We start from the raw sequence: 18,597 nt of genomic DNA on the forward strand, positions 1-18,597 counted from the left end.
TTTAAAGTGCAGAAGGTACCAGAAACATTCGCGAAACAACCCATGTGTCATCAGTGGTTCAATCATAATTTTATGAAACTACATGAATACACTGTGTGCTAGAAAAGAGCGTAAATGAGAAGAAAACAAATTTATTCAACAGTTTCTCCTTCTCTTCAGCTTCCCTTCAAGACGTGTCTCCATGAGAGCACTACATGTCACGCTGCTGACAGAAATCATTAACACAAAAAGAAAATCATATAATTAACCCTAAACACTAAATTCTACATTCAGGTCATTATCAACAACAACACACTGTTAGTAATGTTAAAACGTATTTCAAATAATCAACACCTTGTTGCAGATATAGAAGTGGCAACATAAATTCTTTGCACAATTTCCCCAGCATTGATTTGTGTCTGTGTGACAGAATGCTTTCACTAGCAGCCAATCAGAGTCTGTCTAAATGCTCTTACCTTAGAGAATGAGGGATCTTGTACTTGGTAATTACTGTAAACACCCGTCTAACTGATGCGAATGACATTCACAGAAACACTACAAAGCTGTTACGATCTCACAACACTGCTTTTCTGATGTTGCAAACTTGCTGTGCAGAGAAGTTCTGTGCTTTGGTGTTTTTTGTTGTTTGTTTCTTTTTTTCTTAACTTTTTTAGTGTTTTTTTAAACATTGTCAGTTTAATTTTATGGTGTCATCTATATGGGGTGACACGTTGGCTCAGTGGTTAGCACTGTCACCTCACAGCAAGAGGTCACTGGTTCGAGTTTCGGCTGGGTCAGTTAGCTTTTTTGTGTGGAGTTTGCATGTTCTCCCCGTGTTCGCATGGGTTTCCTCCAGGGGCTTCTTTTTCTCCCACAGTCCAAAGACATGCTGTACAGGTGAATTGAATAAACTAAATTGGTGTGTATGGGTGTTTCCAAGTGTTGGGTTGCCGTTGAAAGGGCATCCACTGTGCAAAAAAATATGCTGAATAAGTTGGCGGTTCATTCCATTGTGGCGACCCCTGATTAAAAAAGGGACTAAACCAAAAGAAAATGAATAAATAAATGAAATTGGCTGTAGTGTATGTGTGTGCATGCGAGAGTTTATAGGTGTTTCTCAGTACTGGATTGCAGCTGGAAGGGAATCTGCTGCATTAAACATTCAATATGTTGGATAAGTTAGTGGTTCATTCCATTGTGGTGACTCCTGATGAATAAAGGGACTAAGTGGAAGAAAAATGAATGAATGAATGAATGAATGAATGAATGAATGAATGAATGAATGAATGAATGAATGAATGAATATTGATCTATATTAATGAACTCTATCCAATGCATTTTTATATGCACTTACTGTGCATTGTATTTGGAGGAAGCAGCACAGTATTTTGCAGACTTTTACCACAGCCAGGCAAGTTATTTCTTCGAGCCTGGACTATAAATATCCCCTTTATTTTCCACTAAACATATTGCAGATTTTGGAGTGAAATGATGGTGAATAAACTATTTAATTATTTAATTTATTTGTTTGTTTATTTGTTTGTTTTGTGGTATATCTTTAAAGGGGCCCAACTTTTAGTTCATGCTGACCCTTGAATTATCCAGATATCAGGTGCAGAGCTAGAATGTGTAAAAAAAAGTGTAACTACAGCAATTCTAAACATTATCAGTATAATTGTGCAAAACTGTACATTTATAGTCAAACCATCCTTCTGCATTCTTTTACCAATGAGGGAAATGAGCACAGTTCTAATAGCTAAATATGTGAAAGAGTGTTACTTTATGTTATTATATTCCATTGCAATATGGAGCAATTAAGTGTTAAAGTTAAATCAAATGTAATGCACAGAATACTTGAAAATGAAATTATTTAATAACAATATTTTGCTATGGTTACAACTGAGTTATAAAATAACTGTATAAAATGATAAGTGTTCTACAATTAATATTATAAGTTAAGTATAACTTATAATATTAATTGTACCCAGATTAAATGTAAAAAAGTTACCCGAGAGGGAGAACAATTCATATTTAATTATATGTTATAGAAGTTTCATTGTTTGTGCTGGAAATAAAGTTAATTTTGGTAGCCTACAAATTGCTGATTTTCTGGTCGTAAAATTATTTTTAAAAATAGATCAAATGAAGAGTGAATAGATAATGAATGAATTTGTTAATTATGTATAATTAAAACAAACACTGCAGAAATTGCACATAACACCCTACAATCTACAATACTTTTAAAGTAAATTAAGGTTGTTTGAGTGCCATGATTTGTCTGCATAATGATATTTTCTGTCCACAAAGTGACTAATGGCCCCTACTGGACCATCCCTGGCTCCACCACTGTCATACATTTGCTTGCTGTTAGGTAAGCTTGTGTTAGGAAGTCTACAGCCTCTTAGTCAGATCAATTTATTCAGTGTTAGACTTTCTGTGCTAATGAAGGATATCATTAATTAAGAAGCCTTTAAACAGTTATGACACCCCACAAGAAGTGCTGCATGTTGAAGACACATTCTCAGTTCATTGATGGAGTTCAGGCAAAGAATAGGACAGCATCTGGTCCATCCAATCCAGAAATGAAAAACAGTTTGCGCAGCATATGTGCTATGCAGCAGTCACGAGTGTCCTCTCATTTTTTAGGAAGGAAAATGACAGCAATTAAAATCTCAGTGTCTTCTGACATAACCAAGTTGAATTCATATCACAATATCACAGTTAATCATCATGGCACTCTTCAAGATAGGAATGTGACCAGAACAGGAACGCTATTAATTGTGCTATGAATATTTAAACTGATCAAGGTATATTTGTGGATGGTTATACATTTAATTCAATAATATTTGATTAGACATACTGCTTGGCATGTTGAGGTTTGATGAATAATTAAAGCCCTTATTATGTATTGTCACACCGTGCTTAACGAGCCGAAATAATCCCATTTAAAATTAATTTCTTCATTCAAAGTACATTAAAGTTTGAGTCAGATGGTAAAGTCATCATTAAAAATCCAGACCCTTCTTAAATGAAAATGCACAACAAATCACAAATGAAAGCTTTAAATAAAAAAAGTTAGCATTGATCAAAGCAGGTGAAATGTGATGCACATCCACACTTGAAACGTTCTTCAGAGTGTTGTTTGAAATGTTCTTCTCATTAACAGAAAATGTCCCTTTAGAAGGGAAATGTTATTTTGGTAAATGTTTTGCCAGTGACAGATCATATTTGAGGGCTCTTAATGTCCTCAAGATTTCCATTTGCAATTTACATTACAGCTCGGCATAGTTGCTATTGTGATGTTGTTGTTTTTTTTTTCAGATTTTTTTTAGACCGGTAAAAGAAGTAACAGACAACAGACAATACAAAATATTATAGAAAAAAAAACTATTGCTGCACCTTACAGCTTCTTCTTCAAATATCATGTATATGCTATTACATTATGCAGAGAATGGAGGTCAAAGTGTGTAAATGTGCAGGATAACACCTGAATTACACACACTGGAAGTCCTGCATGCAGATCTAGGGACAGGTGACTATGCTACAGTAACTGTCAAATTGTAGCTTTGTAGATTTTTTGTGGGTGTGAGATTGCAGTTGGCTGGTGTGAAGATGAGCAGGTGTGATTGGTTGCATTCTTGAAGTCTGTCTAGTCCCTCATCCACTGATTTAGCTTTTCCTGTATTGTTTATTAGAGATAATAAAGAGCTAAACCAGTCAAAATTAATCAAATTGGAGGATTTTTTTTATTTGTTCAGAAAACGACCAGTGACATTGTAAATGTGAAATAAACTTTTATCTTTTAGATGATAAAATGACAATTGGACAAAATAACAAAGATTTTTAGACGTTTATAGTCATATATAGACATCACAATACCAATGTTTTACTTTTAAAAGACTTAAAGAAAGCAGCGACATTAGGTGCAATAACCCACATTTAAATCCCTTCATTCCTTTTATTTATTTTTTAGTAATATATTACAATATAATGCAGTTAAAAAAGTGACTAAATTGGTTATTTTTTTATGAAAAGTAAGGCCAGATTTATTGTTTAGATCAGTGGTTCTCAAACTTTTTTTCTCAAACCATGTACCACCTCAGAAAAAAATATCTCTCCAAGGACCACCATAATGACTGGTATTGAAATATATAATAGATCTAATTAAGCGGCTACAGCTCTGCAAAGTTCACAAACGTGGCAGATTAATTTTTAATATTATGAATATGTATTATTGTCAGCCACTTTAAACAATAAATAGTTTGAAGAATAACACACTTACAGGTAAAAAAAGAAAAAGATAAATAAAACGTCAACGTTTAAAATAAAATGTGATTTTAAAAGTTAACTAATACTGGCACTCTTTTTAAAAAGTTAAAAGAAAACTGCTTAACTTAAATGTAAAGTATTATAAAGTAGCCTATTCATCAAAACCTGCAAATGTTTCTTGGACCTCATAAATAGGTTATACCATATGTCATAATATTCATATATAATTCTGTTTGATAAATTTTGAAATATGTTGCATGTATATATGATATCATAAAGATGATATTATTTGTATATCTTTGGATTTACATGTTTAAATTAAAAAGTAGATCTGCTTCCTGCTCGTTAGAGTAGGCTATGTGTGTCAGAGAAGCTAGTGATTAAACTATATCTGTCAACATTGGGATATAAAAATACGAGATACTCCCCAACAACCGTTACAATAATGGGGAGGAAAATAACCTCAAATGATAGAATACATAACAAACATTAGAAAAATAAAAAATAAAATAAAAAAGTTTAGCCTATTAAAGTCAATTTCCTGATCACACCGTTGTTAACGTACGCGTCAAAAAGTTAAAAGTGTGTTTATTTTTTTACTTGAATTATTCAGCGATTCCTCCGCATACTACTAGAAGTAAGCCTGGGTACCACTTGTGGTACATGTACCACAGTTTGAGAACCAGTGGTTTAGATATATTAAGTTAAAATAAGCTTTTTAAAAATGTAAATTTAAAATAGGTTAAATTGTACTGTACAGTTAAGTGTATTTAAAGTTGAAGTCAGAATTATTAGCCAACTGTGTATTTTTCCCTAATTTCTGTTTAATGGAGAGATAATTTGTTCAACACATTTCTATACATAATTGTTTTATTAACTCGTTTCTAATAACTGATATATTTTATCTTTGCCATGATGACAGTACATATTATTTGACTAGATTTATTCAATATACTAGTATATTCAGCTAAAATGGCTATTTAAAGGCTTAACTAGATAAATTAGGCATGTCAGTGTAATTAGGCAAGTCATTGTGTAATAATAGCTTGTCATCAATTAAATACATTATATCTACAGTGCTCAGCATATATGAGTACACCCCTAATAAATCTTTATTTTAAATTCATATGTTGGTCCCACTTTATATTAAGTGTCCTTAACTACTATGTACTTACATCAAAAAATAATTATAATGTACTTACTGTGTTTATAATGTATTTGAGAACACTTGTGGTGCTTTTGAGTTGGGATAGAGGTTGGGTTATGGACAGGTTTTGTGGCATGGGTAGGTTTAAGGGTGGGTTGAGGTGTAAGGCATGGTCAACAGTGTATTTACAAATGTAATTACAAAAGTTAATTACAGATGTAATTACATGCATGTATTTAAACAAGCATAAGTACACAGTAAATACATGTATTTACACAATAAGTACATTGTAACAAACTATTAAATCCTGTGTAAGTACATATTAGTTAAGGCCACTTAATATAAAGTGGAAGTTATATTATATTTGTGTATATACATTAGATTAGTCAGTACTGAAGCCGAATCTGGAGCTTACCTAACAAAATAACTTACAATAATGGTCCAAAAACAAGTACACCCATATTTATGTTATAGAAAAATATTAAATACAAATTTAAAAAAGAGAAAAAAACATAAAATTTATCTCTAAAAAGTGCTTTACAAATATTAATTAATCACACTTTCTGTAATAACTTATAATTTTAGCACAACTTAAAAAAACTTAACTGCAAAAACAAAAATTGTATTACTAACTGTTTTTTAAACAGTAAAGTGATGCAAGAATTGATAATACATTTGGAACCCTTGCATAACTGTGGCTGCCTGCCTCTGCCTTTTCTCCTCTCAGCCAAACAGTCTTCCTCCTTCCCTACGCTCTGTCTGACAACAGCTGTGTGTTATTCCAGAGGAGGAGTCTGTTCAGTTGTGCCTTATTCAGGAGAAGGAGGAGTCCGTCTAGCCATTGGTGGAGCATAAGAAACCATTAGTAAAGCATATGTTAAGGGTGGAGAGGACTGAAAGGGGAAGTTCACATGCTCTACATTTAAACTTAACGGATCTAAAAACAGCCCTCTGCTATGATTTCTCAAGTTATTTCTATGCAGTTAGAAAGTGAAAGAACAACAGAGTAGTGGACATATTTTTGTTCCTAGAAAAAGGGCAGGAGAACAGTTTGGAGGCTGTGGGAGAACTTGTTGAGGAAAAGTTGGTGAGTTAGATTTCAGTTTTGTGTTGCAAGTAAAACATGCTGTCAGAAAACTAACATATTCTTTACGGATTAAGTTGTAAGATGTAAAATGTAGTAGGTAAGTGAGTTAAGGACTTTTTACACAAGTATTAACAAGTTCTGTTCTTCAGCTTTCCAATGTTACAGCATATTTTTTTCAGCCCAGCTTTAACTAAGTTTGAACTTTATTTTATGCTTAAAACTGTAGCTTTCATTGTATCTAAAAGAGTGTCTGGTTCTCGACAGGTCTCGGAGTAGATTAGAGCTGTTGAGTGACAGAGATGAAACATGCAAGGTCTGCAAATAACCTCCCAACAGTTGTGAGTGACATCTGTCACTGCTAATTTAAGAAGCGCACATACTTCTTTACATATACATACAGTATATCCCTAATTCAATAACAGTTGGCACATTCACAACCCGGATGGTGTCTATATAATATGGACTTCCCAAAAATGAAATAATTTACTGAGCTTTCTGTTATTCTAAACCTGTACAACTTACTACAGTTTATAAATAGAAGACAGTATATTTTTAACAACCACATTGGACCCCATTTATGTTCTTTGAATTGACAAAATGTTTATGAGAATAATTACTGTTTTATATAACAATAAATGGACGTCCAATAGTTTTGGAATGTAAGAGTGAATAAATGACAAATTATTATTCCACTAACCTGTTATTGTAGTATGATAGTTATTTTGAATTATAAAAAGATTAAGACAATTAAATTCGTTATGTTAGGTAATAGTCTAAGTTCTGGGCTGTCAATTGAGGTGTTTTGAAATTGTCTTCTTCCCATGTATTTTGGAAACTTGTGGCTGTACAGTATTTTATCTTGGTGTTTTGAAAAGACATTAACATGTCTCTATTTAACTTTGTCTTGGATTTAGATTTAAGATCGTATTTTCTTTTTAATTTTCATTTTGAATCTGTCACTGTATTTCATCAAAGCAGTAATGAAAAATGGGTATGACCTAGGCCTATATACAGTTAGATTAAAGTTACTTTGCTGTAAGTGTAAAATATTACAATAAAAACAAGTGTAAACAAAGGTTATAGTGGAGTGAAGTTGGCATTAACACTGCAGGCTTTTGAAAATGGAGGACTAAAACAAAAACAAGTTTAAAACGTGCTTTACTCTAATAGTTAATTGTGATGAGGGAAGTGAATAACAGTAATATTAAATTCATGAGTGAAAGTGAAAACCATCATCACTGTTTGCCATCATAATTTATGTATGAGAGCTCCTCCCTCCTTTAGTCAAGGACAAAAACATTGTAATAAATGTTTTTCTTTTCATAATGAAATATGCCACCATTTTTCACAGAAAACCTGTTATAAACGTGCTGGTGACTTGACCCTTTCTAATTTTTTTTTTTTCAGATGTCAGTGACAACCAAAGTAATTCATACACAAATTTACAATTAAACAAAGTAGTTTAAAAATTAATTCATATATAATAAAATGACATTACATAGTAAAACAAATCAAACGCAGAAGAGCATGGAAAGCATGGAAAGCTGCAGCTGAAATCTCTCAGTTGTTAGAAAGCAGTGTAAATTAACATTAGTAGCTGCTATAGTCCCAATACCTACATTATTTATCACAAGATGAATATGAAACTAGGGTGGACATTTTAGCAAGACAATGAACACAGCCAAGGAAACTCTCACTTTCACAGAAAGAAAATAAAGCTGCTAACATGGTCCAGCCACACAAAAGGCGTTTTGTAGTTGTCATTTCTAAAACAATACTTATTACAGTTTTTCTCAGTCGCTTTGGTGCATTTCTCACTACACTATTTACATTTGCACAACAGTTAATGCATTTCTCAAAACAATTAGTCATTTGTGCACATCCTAGTAGCAGTTTCTCATTCTTTTCAACAAATTGTGAATGCTTTCATACATGCATCAATTGCTTTCATACAACTCTCTGCTATTTATAACATTATCATTTGCTTCTGTCACGTCAGTCAAAATGAACTAAACTTGTAAATGCTGAATAGTCATTCTATATAAAACTAATAGTCGTCATTTCATTACTTGAGTCATTATATACAAAAATGGTGAACTAGTTGTCAAAATCTGTCAAACAAACTTTATAAAAAAAATTAAATCTTTATTTTCCTGAAAATGTCTTTAAAATTGAACAATTTGATGAATGATTTACAGACCTGTGTATGTTGTAGGCTCAGTTCCAATATGTTCTGCAATATTGTGTAAAGTTGTGCACAGCTCTACCTAAAGGGAGTTTATGTTTGTTGTAAATAAGGGTTTGTTTATTCTTTTGCACAATGCTGTGAGTAAATTAGGATTGCAAAGAGCAAATGCAGTAAAAATGTGAAACATACATATTTAGTGTCTTGTACTCAGATACCTCACTCAATGCAGTGATGTCTCACTTTACTGTAGTTTTCAAATGGCTGTGCAAATAGTCTATAGTGCTGTCTTGTACTTTTTTTTGCATTGAAAAAATGTCCAGAGTAAACTATCATAATAAAAACATGACAAAGTCATTTGACTATCTTGCTCAAAAACAATGGTGTCAGGACTTTTCATTTTGACGATACTGACACTTTGATTGACATGAATACTTGCTTTTGAAGAATGAACTATCTATTTTGAGCATGTGACACGCTTTTGCAGGTTATCAGCTAGGTTTTGCAGTTTGCACTAATTGTTTTGAGAAATGCATTAACTGTTGTGCAAATGTAAATAGTGTAGTGAGAAATGCACCAAAGCAACTGAGAAAAACTGTAGGTGTTAAATACATTTCAACAGTTCATTGCCTTCTTCTTCTGTCATTCCATTGTTACTACAAATGACACACTTTGTGGACTGTTTAGGTTTTTACTCAAGATTTGAGTCTAGTTGGACAGCATCTCTAGAAATATATTTACCTGGAAAAATCACCGTTATTCAGATTTTTTTCTCTGTATCTAGCCTTTTAATTGTGCAAATATAACAATCTAAATTCACAAGAATGCCAGTGTATGAATGTACTGCAGAAACATGTCCATTGCCGGATTACAGGAAGGAAGCACAGGGTGTGGACAATGAGGAAAGGAAATACTGTGAGTGTTTTCTTAGTTTCTCTATGGTGATAAGGCCCAGAGTCAGTAAAGGCCTCTTCCCTTGTCTAATATCTGCCAGAAAGTTCAACAAAGGCTAGATAAGAGCCATGGCGTTTTATTGAATGTGTCGCAAAAGCACTGTAAAGCATACACACCAGCATATAAGATCTACTGTATACCTGACAGCTCTTTACAGAGTTTAGCACCTTACCATCTCTATTAGCACTGACCAATATGAGCACTGGCTATTGCATTAACTTTAGTTCAGATTTACTGTATAAGCTGTCCTCAGTCATAGTCAGCTGATTGCAGTAATGTACACTGTTGTTCAAATGTTTAGTTGGTTTTTGTAAAGGGGCATAAACTGCCTTTTCATTTATTTGGTACTCCTCTGAGATCCACTTAACTTTATCAAGCTTTACATTAAGAATCATAGAAAAGAGGCAATGCTATTTTGTGTCCTGTTTGTTCATCCTCATCTCTGTTTGAATAGGTTTGGTGGACTGTAAGAGTATTATAACATATATTATAATAAAACTATTACTAATGAGAACTATGTTTAAAGTGTCTCTATTAAAGTTCATATTTTGGTTTCTGAGCCCCCAAGAACAGATTGACAGCCATGCGAGGTCAAAAACACTTTCAGTGGGCCTTCATTTTTCCATGTCATTAATTCAATGACTTCCAAACTAATAACTATCAAAATATTTTTTTCTAATTCCTCCTTTTGTGTGGCACAAATCATGGTGCAATGACCCTGACTATGATATTATTCTTTATTTTAAGAGACAATATCTTTATACAGAATTCACTCTCAGATTGTATAATTGTGCAGGTTGTTTTCATTCACCTAGATGTGTTACAAACTGCAAAATAGCTAATTTTGAAAAATCCTTAATACAGGCACTTTAACTTACTGTAAATACTGTTTCAAGCTTAAATGCTAGCTACATATAAATCAGTCTGTAATAACAGATATAGCAATAGTGGCCTCATAATAAAAATAGTTACTTAATGCAACATTACTGTTGGATCTATATTGCAAACCTGAAAATTGTCCCCTTTTTGTAAAGGAATCCACAGTAAAATGAAGTAAACAAAGGACCAAGTTCTTGCTGACTTATCTGAAACGTTGTTAAAATGGACAATCATTACACTTTCCGGTCACACTTTACAATAAGGTTCATTAGTTAATGTTAAGTAATACATTTACTAACATGAACAAACTATGAACAAGACATTTACTACAGTATTTATTCATGTTAATAAACGTTAGTTAATGAAAATAGAGTAGTTCATTGTTAGTTCATGTTAACTCATGGTGCATTAACTAATGTTAACAAGCATGGACTTGGATGTTAATAATGCATTAGTAAATGTTCAATTATGATTAATAAATGCTGTACAAGTGTTGTTCATGATTAGTTCATGTTAGTAAATGCATTAACTAATGAACCTTATTGTAAAGTGCTACCTACTTTCCTAATGCTGTCTTCAGAAGGATTGGAACAACCTTGCAATGCAGAGCATCTTGTTGTCTTTGGAGTCATATTTATAATTTGGTTTCTGTATATAGACCTAAGAAAAGTATAATTATCACTGAATATTCACATTGGGGTTTTGATGATATGATCTTTTACGTGCTTTATCTCAAAGCATAAACTAGAAAGGAAACTGTTCTGCTTTTCCTCCCTCTGTTACAGATGTCCCTTCATCCCTGAGTACCCTCTCCCACAGCTGTCCCCCTTAATCTTACTGCCAAATATCCCTTCGCACATCTGGAATGGACAACCAGAATGCACAAACTGCTAACAGAGACTCTACTCGTAAGTATTTTGTAGTTTTGAGCACTATATGAGTGTCTGTGACAGCAGAGTGCAGCGTTATCAAATGGTTGTGTTTGGATGTGGATTGATGACATTTAGGAGAGCAGACTACTCTGAATTTCAAGCACTATGTGAAACTGAAACAAGGACTTGTGGTTTGTTTTTGTGGCCAGTGGCATGTAAAAATAAATTAGATAGATAGATAGATAGATAGATAGATAGATAGATAGATAGATAGATAGATAGATAGATAGATAGATAGATAGATAGATAGATAGATAGATAGATAGATAGATAGATAGATAGATAGATAGATAGATAGATAGATAGATAGATAGATAGATTGATTGATTGATTGATTGATTGATTGATTGATTGATTGATTGATTGATTAAAAATACATTAATGTCTCTTATGAAATCATACTGACCCCAAAACATTTAGACTGTTCTATTAAATGACACCTCATATGTTTTCCTGCCCATGTTATAGAATATCAATAGTAACTGTTGTATCACAAGAAAGTAAATTGGCACAACTGAAATATCAAACCAGTTTGTTGATCTTTAGATGTTCCCGAATGTGTTTTGTTGCCCTAGAATTTTAACCACTGGCATAGATCTGTTTGAGTGTGGGTGAGGGGGTGTTGTAGCTCTGAATGTGAGATATGAAATATGTTTACAAGACCAGGAACAGCCAGCTGTGAAAACATAGCCGACAGCATAACAAGCACATAAAGAGTCAGAATACAGCAAACCTCTTGATAATCAACTGAAATCAGTATTAGTACACTTTGGGGATTTCTCAGCATGAATGAATTGAGCGAGTTGATAACATCCCTTATTGACACGCACTGTTTACATTGTTTTAGCACCCAGTGGAATTATGCAAATCAGGAAGCAAAACACACACACAAAATTAGTCCTCAGTGTCGTTTGCTTGATGAAATTTTCAAAAGCACAGGCCAGGTCTGAGTTTTGGGAGGTAACAGCAGCGTCTTGCAAGTTGTGTGCAATCTATAATGAGGCTAGTCTATATTAACAACTAGTAGTTGTTAAAATGCTAATAGGAATTGAAATTACATCATAAGGCTAAATAACAATTAATCTTGCAGGCAACAACCAATGTGGACAATAACTAAATTATTTGACCTGTTACACTCTTAAAACAAGTGTGTTAAAAGCAACACAACCTGTGTCATCTCTTAACACACCTGTGTTGTCTAGTAAAGCACAACCCATTTTGTGTAATTTTAAACCCAAGCAATTATTCTTCTTAACACAAAAAGTGTGTTAAATAAATAAATTAACATAATAAATCAATCAGTTTATGTCATAAATGAGCTTTATTTTTTACCAGCTAAACAAGATATATATATATATATATATATATATATATATATATATATATATATATATATATATATATATATATATATATATATATATATATATATATATATATACACACAGTTGAAGTCAGAATTATTAGCCCCCCTTAAAATTTTTTTTCTTTTTAAATATTTACCAAATTATTTTTAACAGAGCCAGGAAAGTTTCACAGTATGTCTGATAATATTTTTTTCTTCTTGAGAAAGTCTTATTTGTTTTATTTCAGCTAGAATGAAAGCAGTTTTTAACTTTTTAATTACAATTTTAAAGTCAACATTATTGGCCCCTTTAAGCTATATATATATATATATATATATATATATATATTTTTTTTTTTATAGTCTACAGAACAAACCATCGTTATACAATAACTTGACTAATTACTCTAACCTGCCTAGTTAACCTAGTTTGAAAACATATATATTATAAATTTATATATATATATATATATATATATATATATTTATATATATATATATATATATATAGATAGATAGATAGATAGATAGATAGATAGATAGATAGATAGATAGATAGATAGATAGACAGACAGACAGACAGACAGACAGACAGACAGACAGATAGACAGACAGATAGATATATTATTATCATTTATTATTATTATTATTAATATTATTATTATTATGAGAGTTTATTCATGCTGAAACCTGAACAAAAATGAACACCAGTCAATTCCAACAGACACTGACAGGGGTAGCACACTGATGGAAACATTTATAATCAAAGATTTTTTCATTATTGTTTAATTTGTTAGGATATGACTGTAATTTGGCTGCGATACAACTATTTGAATTTTTGCAATCTGAGGGTTTGGAAAAAATAAATAAAAATACTGAGAAATTGCCTTTTTAAGTAGTCTGAATTAAGTTCCTAGCACTGCTTTCAACTGATCAGGAATTGAGTTTTGATTCATTTACAGCATAGGAAATGAGCTAATTATCTTCATGGAACATGATCTTTAATATGCTAACAATATACCTGAAAAAATGCTTTTGTGCTGCAGGGCACAAGATGCAGTTGCTCTTTATCCCTGCATCTTCAAATAGATTAATTTGACATGTCAGTGAGGCTTGTTAAAATCATTACAACTGAGAAACAAAGGAATAAATAAACATACATAATAGAAACTGATTTTGTTTTGTACTACAAGAGTAAGTGAGAAAAAAACAAACAAGTGAGTGACCTCAATTGAAAAGAGATTCATGAGAGCCACGAGAAAAATATGTTTGAGCTCAAAGTAACAATGATAATGTTTGCCATTTACCCCAACATCACTTTTGCCTTTTTTTTTTTCATTCTAAAAGATGCTGTGTGCTTTGTGATTAAAGTCACTGTGTACGTTGGAAATTGTGACCAGTTGCAAGGTTGTATTTTAAGATCAATTTTAGGATCAAGAACCCAGCACATCACCTGTTGTGTGTTGGCATAGTGCTGCTTTCAATAAGTTTTAAGCCTCCATTGTCCCTGAATTTATGATTTATGACTTCCTGATTTGGCTGCTAAAGTTTTGCACATTCTACTTTTTTGGCTTATTTTGAAATAACAATAATTAAATGGATCTCAAACAGGGAATGTGATAGACTGAAACGTTAGGGAGAAGAATCTGAAGCCCAGAGAAGAAAGGGAACAAATAAAGGAAATAGGACAAGACTTTGCTTTGTTCTTGGAGGAGGATAAAACAATGTTGGAACCAGAGGGGTTGTAGATGTTTTCCAGCAGGACAAATGCTGTGTGAGTGTGTATGTCTTCCTCAAAGCAACAAAACAGCAAGCCAGAATGTTGATTTATCTTCTGTTCTAAAACAGCCCTCACATCCAAGTCCCACAGTATCCAATGCATCTCGCCTCAGTCCAACAGCTGTGTGTGCATTCACCTTGCATTGACACTTATACCATGACATTGATTTTAATTGGGAACTGTTAAATGGAGGACAGTATGCACATCTGTGTTTGTAGCTGTAATGGACCAGCAGAGCTAACTCAAGTATGGATTTGTTTTGTTGTAGTTGTTATTGTTGTTGCTGTTGTATCATATTCAGTGCCAGGATGGTTATGACTTACAAAAGTTGTATTAATAATTTAGATTTAATGATGTAGAATATTTGTTAGTTTTGCTTTTTTTGTCTGAATAATTAAAGAAGATATGACCTGATAAATAAAATCATTAAATGTCCCCTAAAAATATGATAATTATCAAACATGACATACTGTATACAGTATTTCTTATCAAATTGGTGCATTGGTCTCAACTTTAAACAATATATGTAAAATTTTTCAGGTAAAGACCAAACAAGTATGCATTTTTTTCCAGCTTCACCAAATGTTAATCAATATAAGCAGATAAAATACATTAATTTTAATCAGTTGGTAACACTTTAATCACAAAGGTTTAATGACATGTCCTATGAACACCCCTTAATTGGTAACTGTTAAATGGAGGACAGTCTGCACATCTGTGTTTGTAGCTGTAACGGACCAGCAGAGCTAACTCAAGATTGGATTTTTTTTGTTGTGGTTGTTATTGTTGTTATCCTATTCAGTGCAAGGAGGGTTGTGACATACACAATTTCCATTAATAATTTAGATTTTATGATTTAAAATATTTGTTAGTTTATTTTTTTTTCCAGAAAATTAAAGAAAATATAAATTTTCAGGTAGAGACCGAACAAGTATGCTCATTTTTTTCTAGCTTTACCAAATGTTAATTAAGGTAAGCAGATCAAATATATATTCATTTAAAGCACTTGGTAACACTTTTATTATAAATATTTAATGACATGTCTTATGAACACCCCTGCAAGTAAAGGTTTACCAATCAGTTTTCCCCTATTTCAGACAAGCATAAATACATTAAACACAATGTAGATCATGAGATAATCCAAAAAGAGTGCTGTAAAAATTCCACTTGCTATAGGACATATTAGATCTTATCACGTTGCATGTTTTCCAAAAAAAAAAACATTTGAAAACACTGGGAAGTTTAACCAATAGAAAATGGTGTGGTAGATACACTTTTCACATATATATATATATATATATATATATATATCCCTCCACTGGAATGCTGGAAAATCAGCAGAGGACTCTTTATATTATTGCTGATGGAACCAGGCACTGTTCTCCAGCAGCTGTCTATAATCAACCTCAGTGGGCCTGCAGTCACTTGACTGGCTCATGAGAGCACATGCCCATTAGTAAACTCATTGAAAGGGCTTTTTCTCTGAGAATCACTGACTCTCAGCTTGAATGAGAGAATCTGAGAGTGTGATAGAGAAGAGAAGGGGAGAGGGTTTCTTTCGAAGCGAGATGCCTGACATATGGTTGGGTGAGATAGGAGCGTTACCACTTGAGCCTCAAATCCCAGGCAGATGTGACCTCAGGCCATGAAGGAAAGAGAGAGACGGGAAGAAACACCAGATTGTTTGAGGAAATCAGTTGCAGAATAGCAGAGAGAAGGGAATAGTGAATAGCTCTTTAACTGAGGCTCCAACAGGACTGAGAGGAGGGAGAGAGAGAGAGAGAGAGAGAGAGAGAGAGAGAGAGTGTGTGTGTGTGTGTGTGTGTTTGTGTTCAGAATCTCATGACTGGCTCATAAACAATTGAGCTTTAACTCAGAAGAAGGATGTTAGAAATGTGTTTCTGTTTACAGGCTGTATTTGGAATGGATGCTGTGACGTATATGTTTGACCATTCGAATTTTGTCAAGATGGGTTGTAAATGACAGGAAAATATGTTATACTGTAACTGTACTGTAATAAGTTTTCTTTTGTGGGGAGAGGATGTAGGTTAGCACTTATTTTCTGTACATACTGTACTACAGGGCCATTCAATTAGTTTGTCATGGGGGCCAGTTCCTGAAAAGCATCCAAAATGAGGGGCCAGAGAGATATGGCTTGCAATAAAAGTGATGACACAACAGCAATAAAGGAGCCCATATGTTATATTTTTGCTCATTAAGACAACCACATTGCTTTTTCTTCATTAATATATAGAATTTTGAAACTACATGACATCACTGCATTGTACAATGTGGCTTTTTTTTACAAACCTATTATGTTTTAAACTGCGTAACAATTAGGGATGCAATGAATAATAATGATGGTTTCACAGTTGTTATGATTATTATGCATTTATTAAATTCAAAACACTATTACTTTACAAAATCACAAGAAAACTGATTATATTTTAAAGTTTTATTTATTACTGCTCAGTAACCAAGTACAGCACAAAATATTAATAAAAACAAACCATAGTCCATTTCTCCTTTTGAACTTTTAGATTTGAAAAAGTTTTTAATTTAAACGTGAGTGATAATTTTACAATGAAAATAAATCACAGAAGTGAATAAATAAATAAGAACAAGAATAAATTAAAAATAGTATTTGTCTAATGTAATTTTAAGCTATATATTTGCTAAAAATTTGAATGAACTTGTTATTAGCTGCATTCATACATACATAATCATTTTAATCATTTGTAATAATTCGTCTAACGGATCTTTTGTTTACATTGCACTGAAAGCCACACACAACTCTCACCACTACACCGTGAGATCAATTCTACTGTGTGTGCCTGGAGGGCGCAAGTGCCTCAGTTCGCTTGCGAGCCGTGTGCGCACCTCTCCCAAAATGCACACATCTCCATTAGAAATAGTAAACTTGCATGAGGAAAAGAAGCAATATGTGAACGGCCTGCTGCTATAGTTAATCCATCGGCGTACATATTAGCCCCTGTATGAGCTCGGAGATTTAAACTAGTGCACTGGTGGCATAACTATGTTTAGTTGCAGCAGTTTTGTTTTGTGCAACAGAAACGCACTGTTGAGAAGCCTTTAAAATTAATTAACCATATTGAATTAAAGCGCAGTTAATAGTGGAATCAGCTAATCTTTGCATCCCTATTAATGATATCAATGCATTGTACAGAAGCCCTTTTGTACAAACATATCCAAAGGTTTTCAGCCGCCTGCTCCAGTCGCTTAATGTCACTTGACTCACTCTCTGCACAGCCTTCAACTGTAGCTCGTGCTGTATTGAACAGGTGCAGTCACTTCATAACTATAGCGACTATTTTTCGACTGAACTAAATGTATTTTTGAAGTCTTGATCACACTATTTGGAGGGCAGGAACAAATTGCCTCAGGGGCCGCCAATTGCATAGTCCTGTCGTACAATGTTCAGCTTGCAACAAACTACTGAAGGCAACAAAAAAGATTTGTCAACTTCATTTATGAATAATTGAGATATTATAGAGCTATATGGCATTAAAATGTATCTGCAACTGTACTTCAAACATGTGTAGTGTAACCCTCTTTTGACACCTCTAGAGGTTTAATAAGAGGGTTACATTTTGGAGGCACCGCTGGGATCCTTTTCCTTGTATGGTTGTCTAAATTAAGTTTTTGTTTATTCCAGTGTTGGTGAGAAGTACATCATAGATCTTTTGCAAGTAGCCGAGTGGAGTCGCCAGGTCGAAGTCAACCCTGCTAACTGTGTTATACTTAGTGGTGTTCCTTTAGATGTTAAAGATGAGACAATTAGTGTTAGCCACAGTTAAATCATTTGGACGAACTCGATTGAGGGGAAGGCGGGGAGACACTACAGGAATGAGTTTGTTTCTGTTGATTGAAACTAGCATGGAGGTTGATCCAACTATATACCACCAGAAGTAGGTATTCCTGGAGAAGTGGGGCCTTGGAGTGTTCACCTCCTGGAAACTGTAGAGCCTGTTGATCCAGAAGGCACTTTTAAGGAGAAACTAATGTTGTTTATGGAACAG

At 33.3% G+C, this 18,597-nt stretch overlaps 1 protein-coding gene across 2 annotated transcripts in view; it reads left to right on the forward strand.

The window, feature by feature from the left end:
• Positions 1 to 6,366: 6,366 nt before the first annotated feature.
• gypc (glycophorin C (Gerbich blood group)) overlaps positions 6,367 to 18,597 on the forward strand; it is a 46,557-nt gene continuing 34,326 nt past the window's right edge. Inside the window, 2 exon segments of one of the 2 annotated variants that reach the window (NM_001005394.1) lie at positions 6,367 to 6,482; positions 11,286 to 11,408. In NM_001005394.1, the coding sequence (NP_001005394.1) occupies positions 11,366 to 11,408 (43 nt within the window). In that variant the 5' untranslated portion in view covers positions 6,367 to 6,482; positions 11,286 to 11,365. 2 annotated transcript variants of the gene reach the window in all.

The sequence above is a fragment of the Danio rerio genome, chromosome 9 (assembly GCF_052040795.2).
Source record: "Danio rerio strain M-AB ecotype USA chromosome 9, GRCz13ab, whole genome shotgun sequence".
NCBI lineage: Eukaryota > Metazoa > Chordata > Actinopteri > Cypriniformes > Danionidae > Danio > Danio rerio.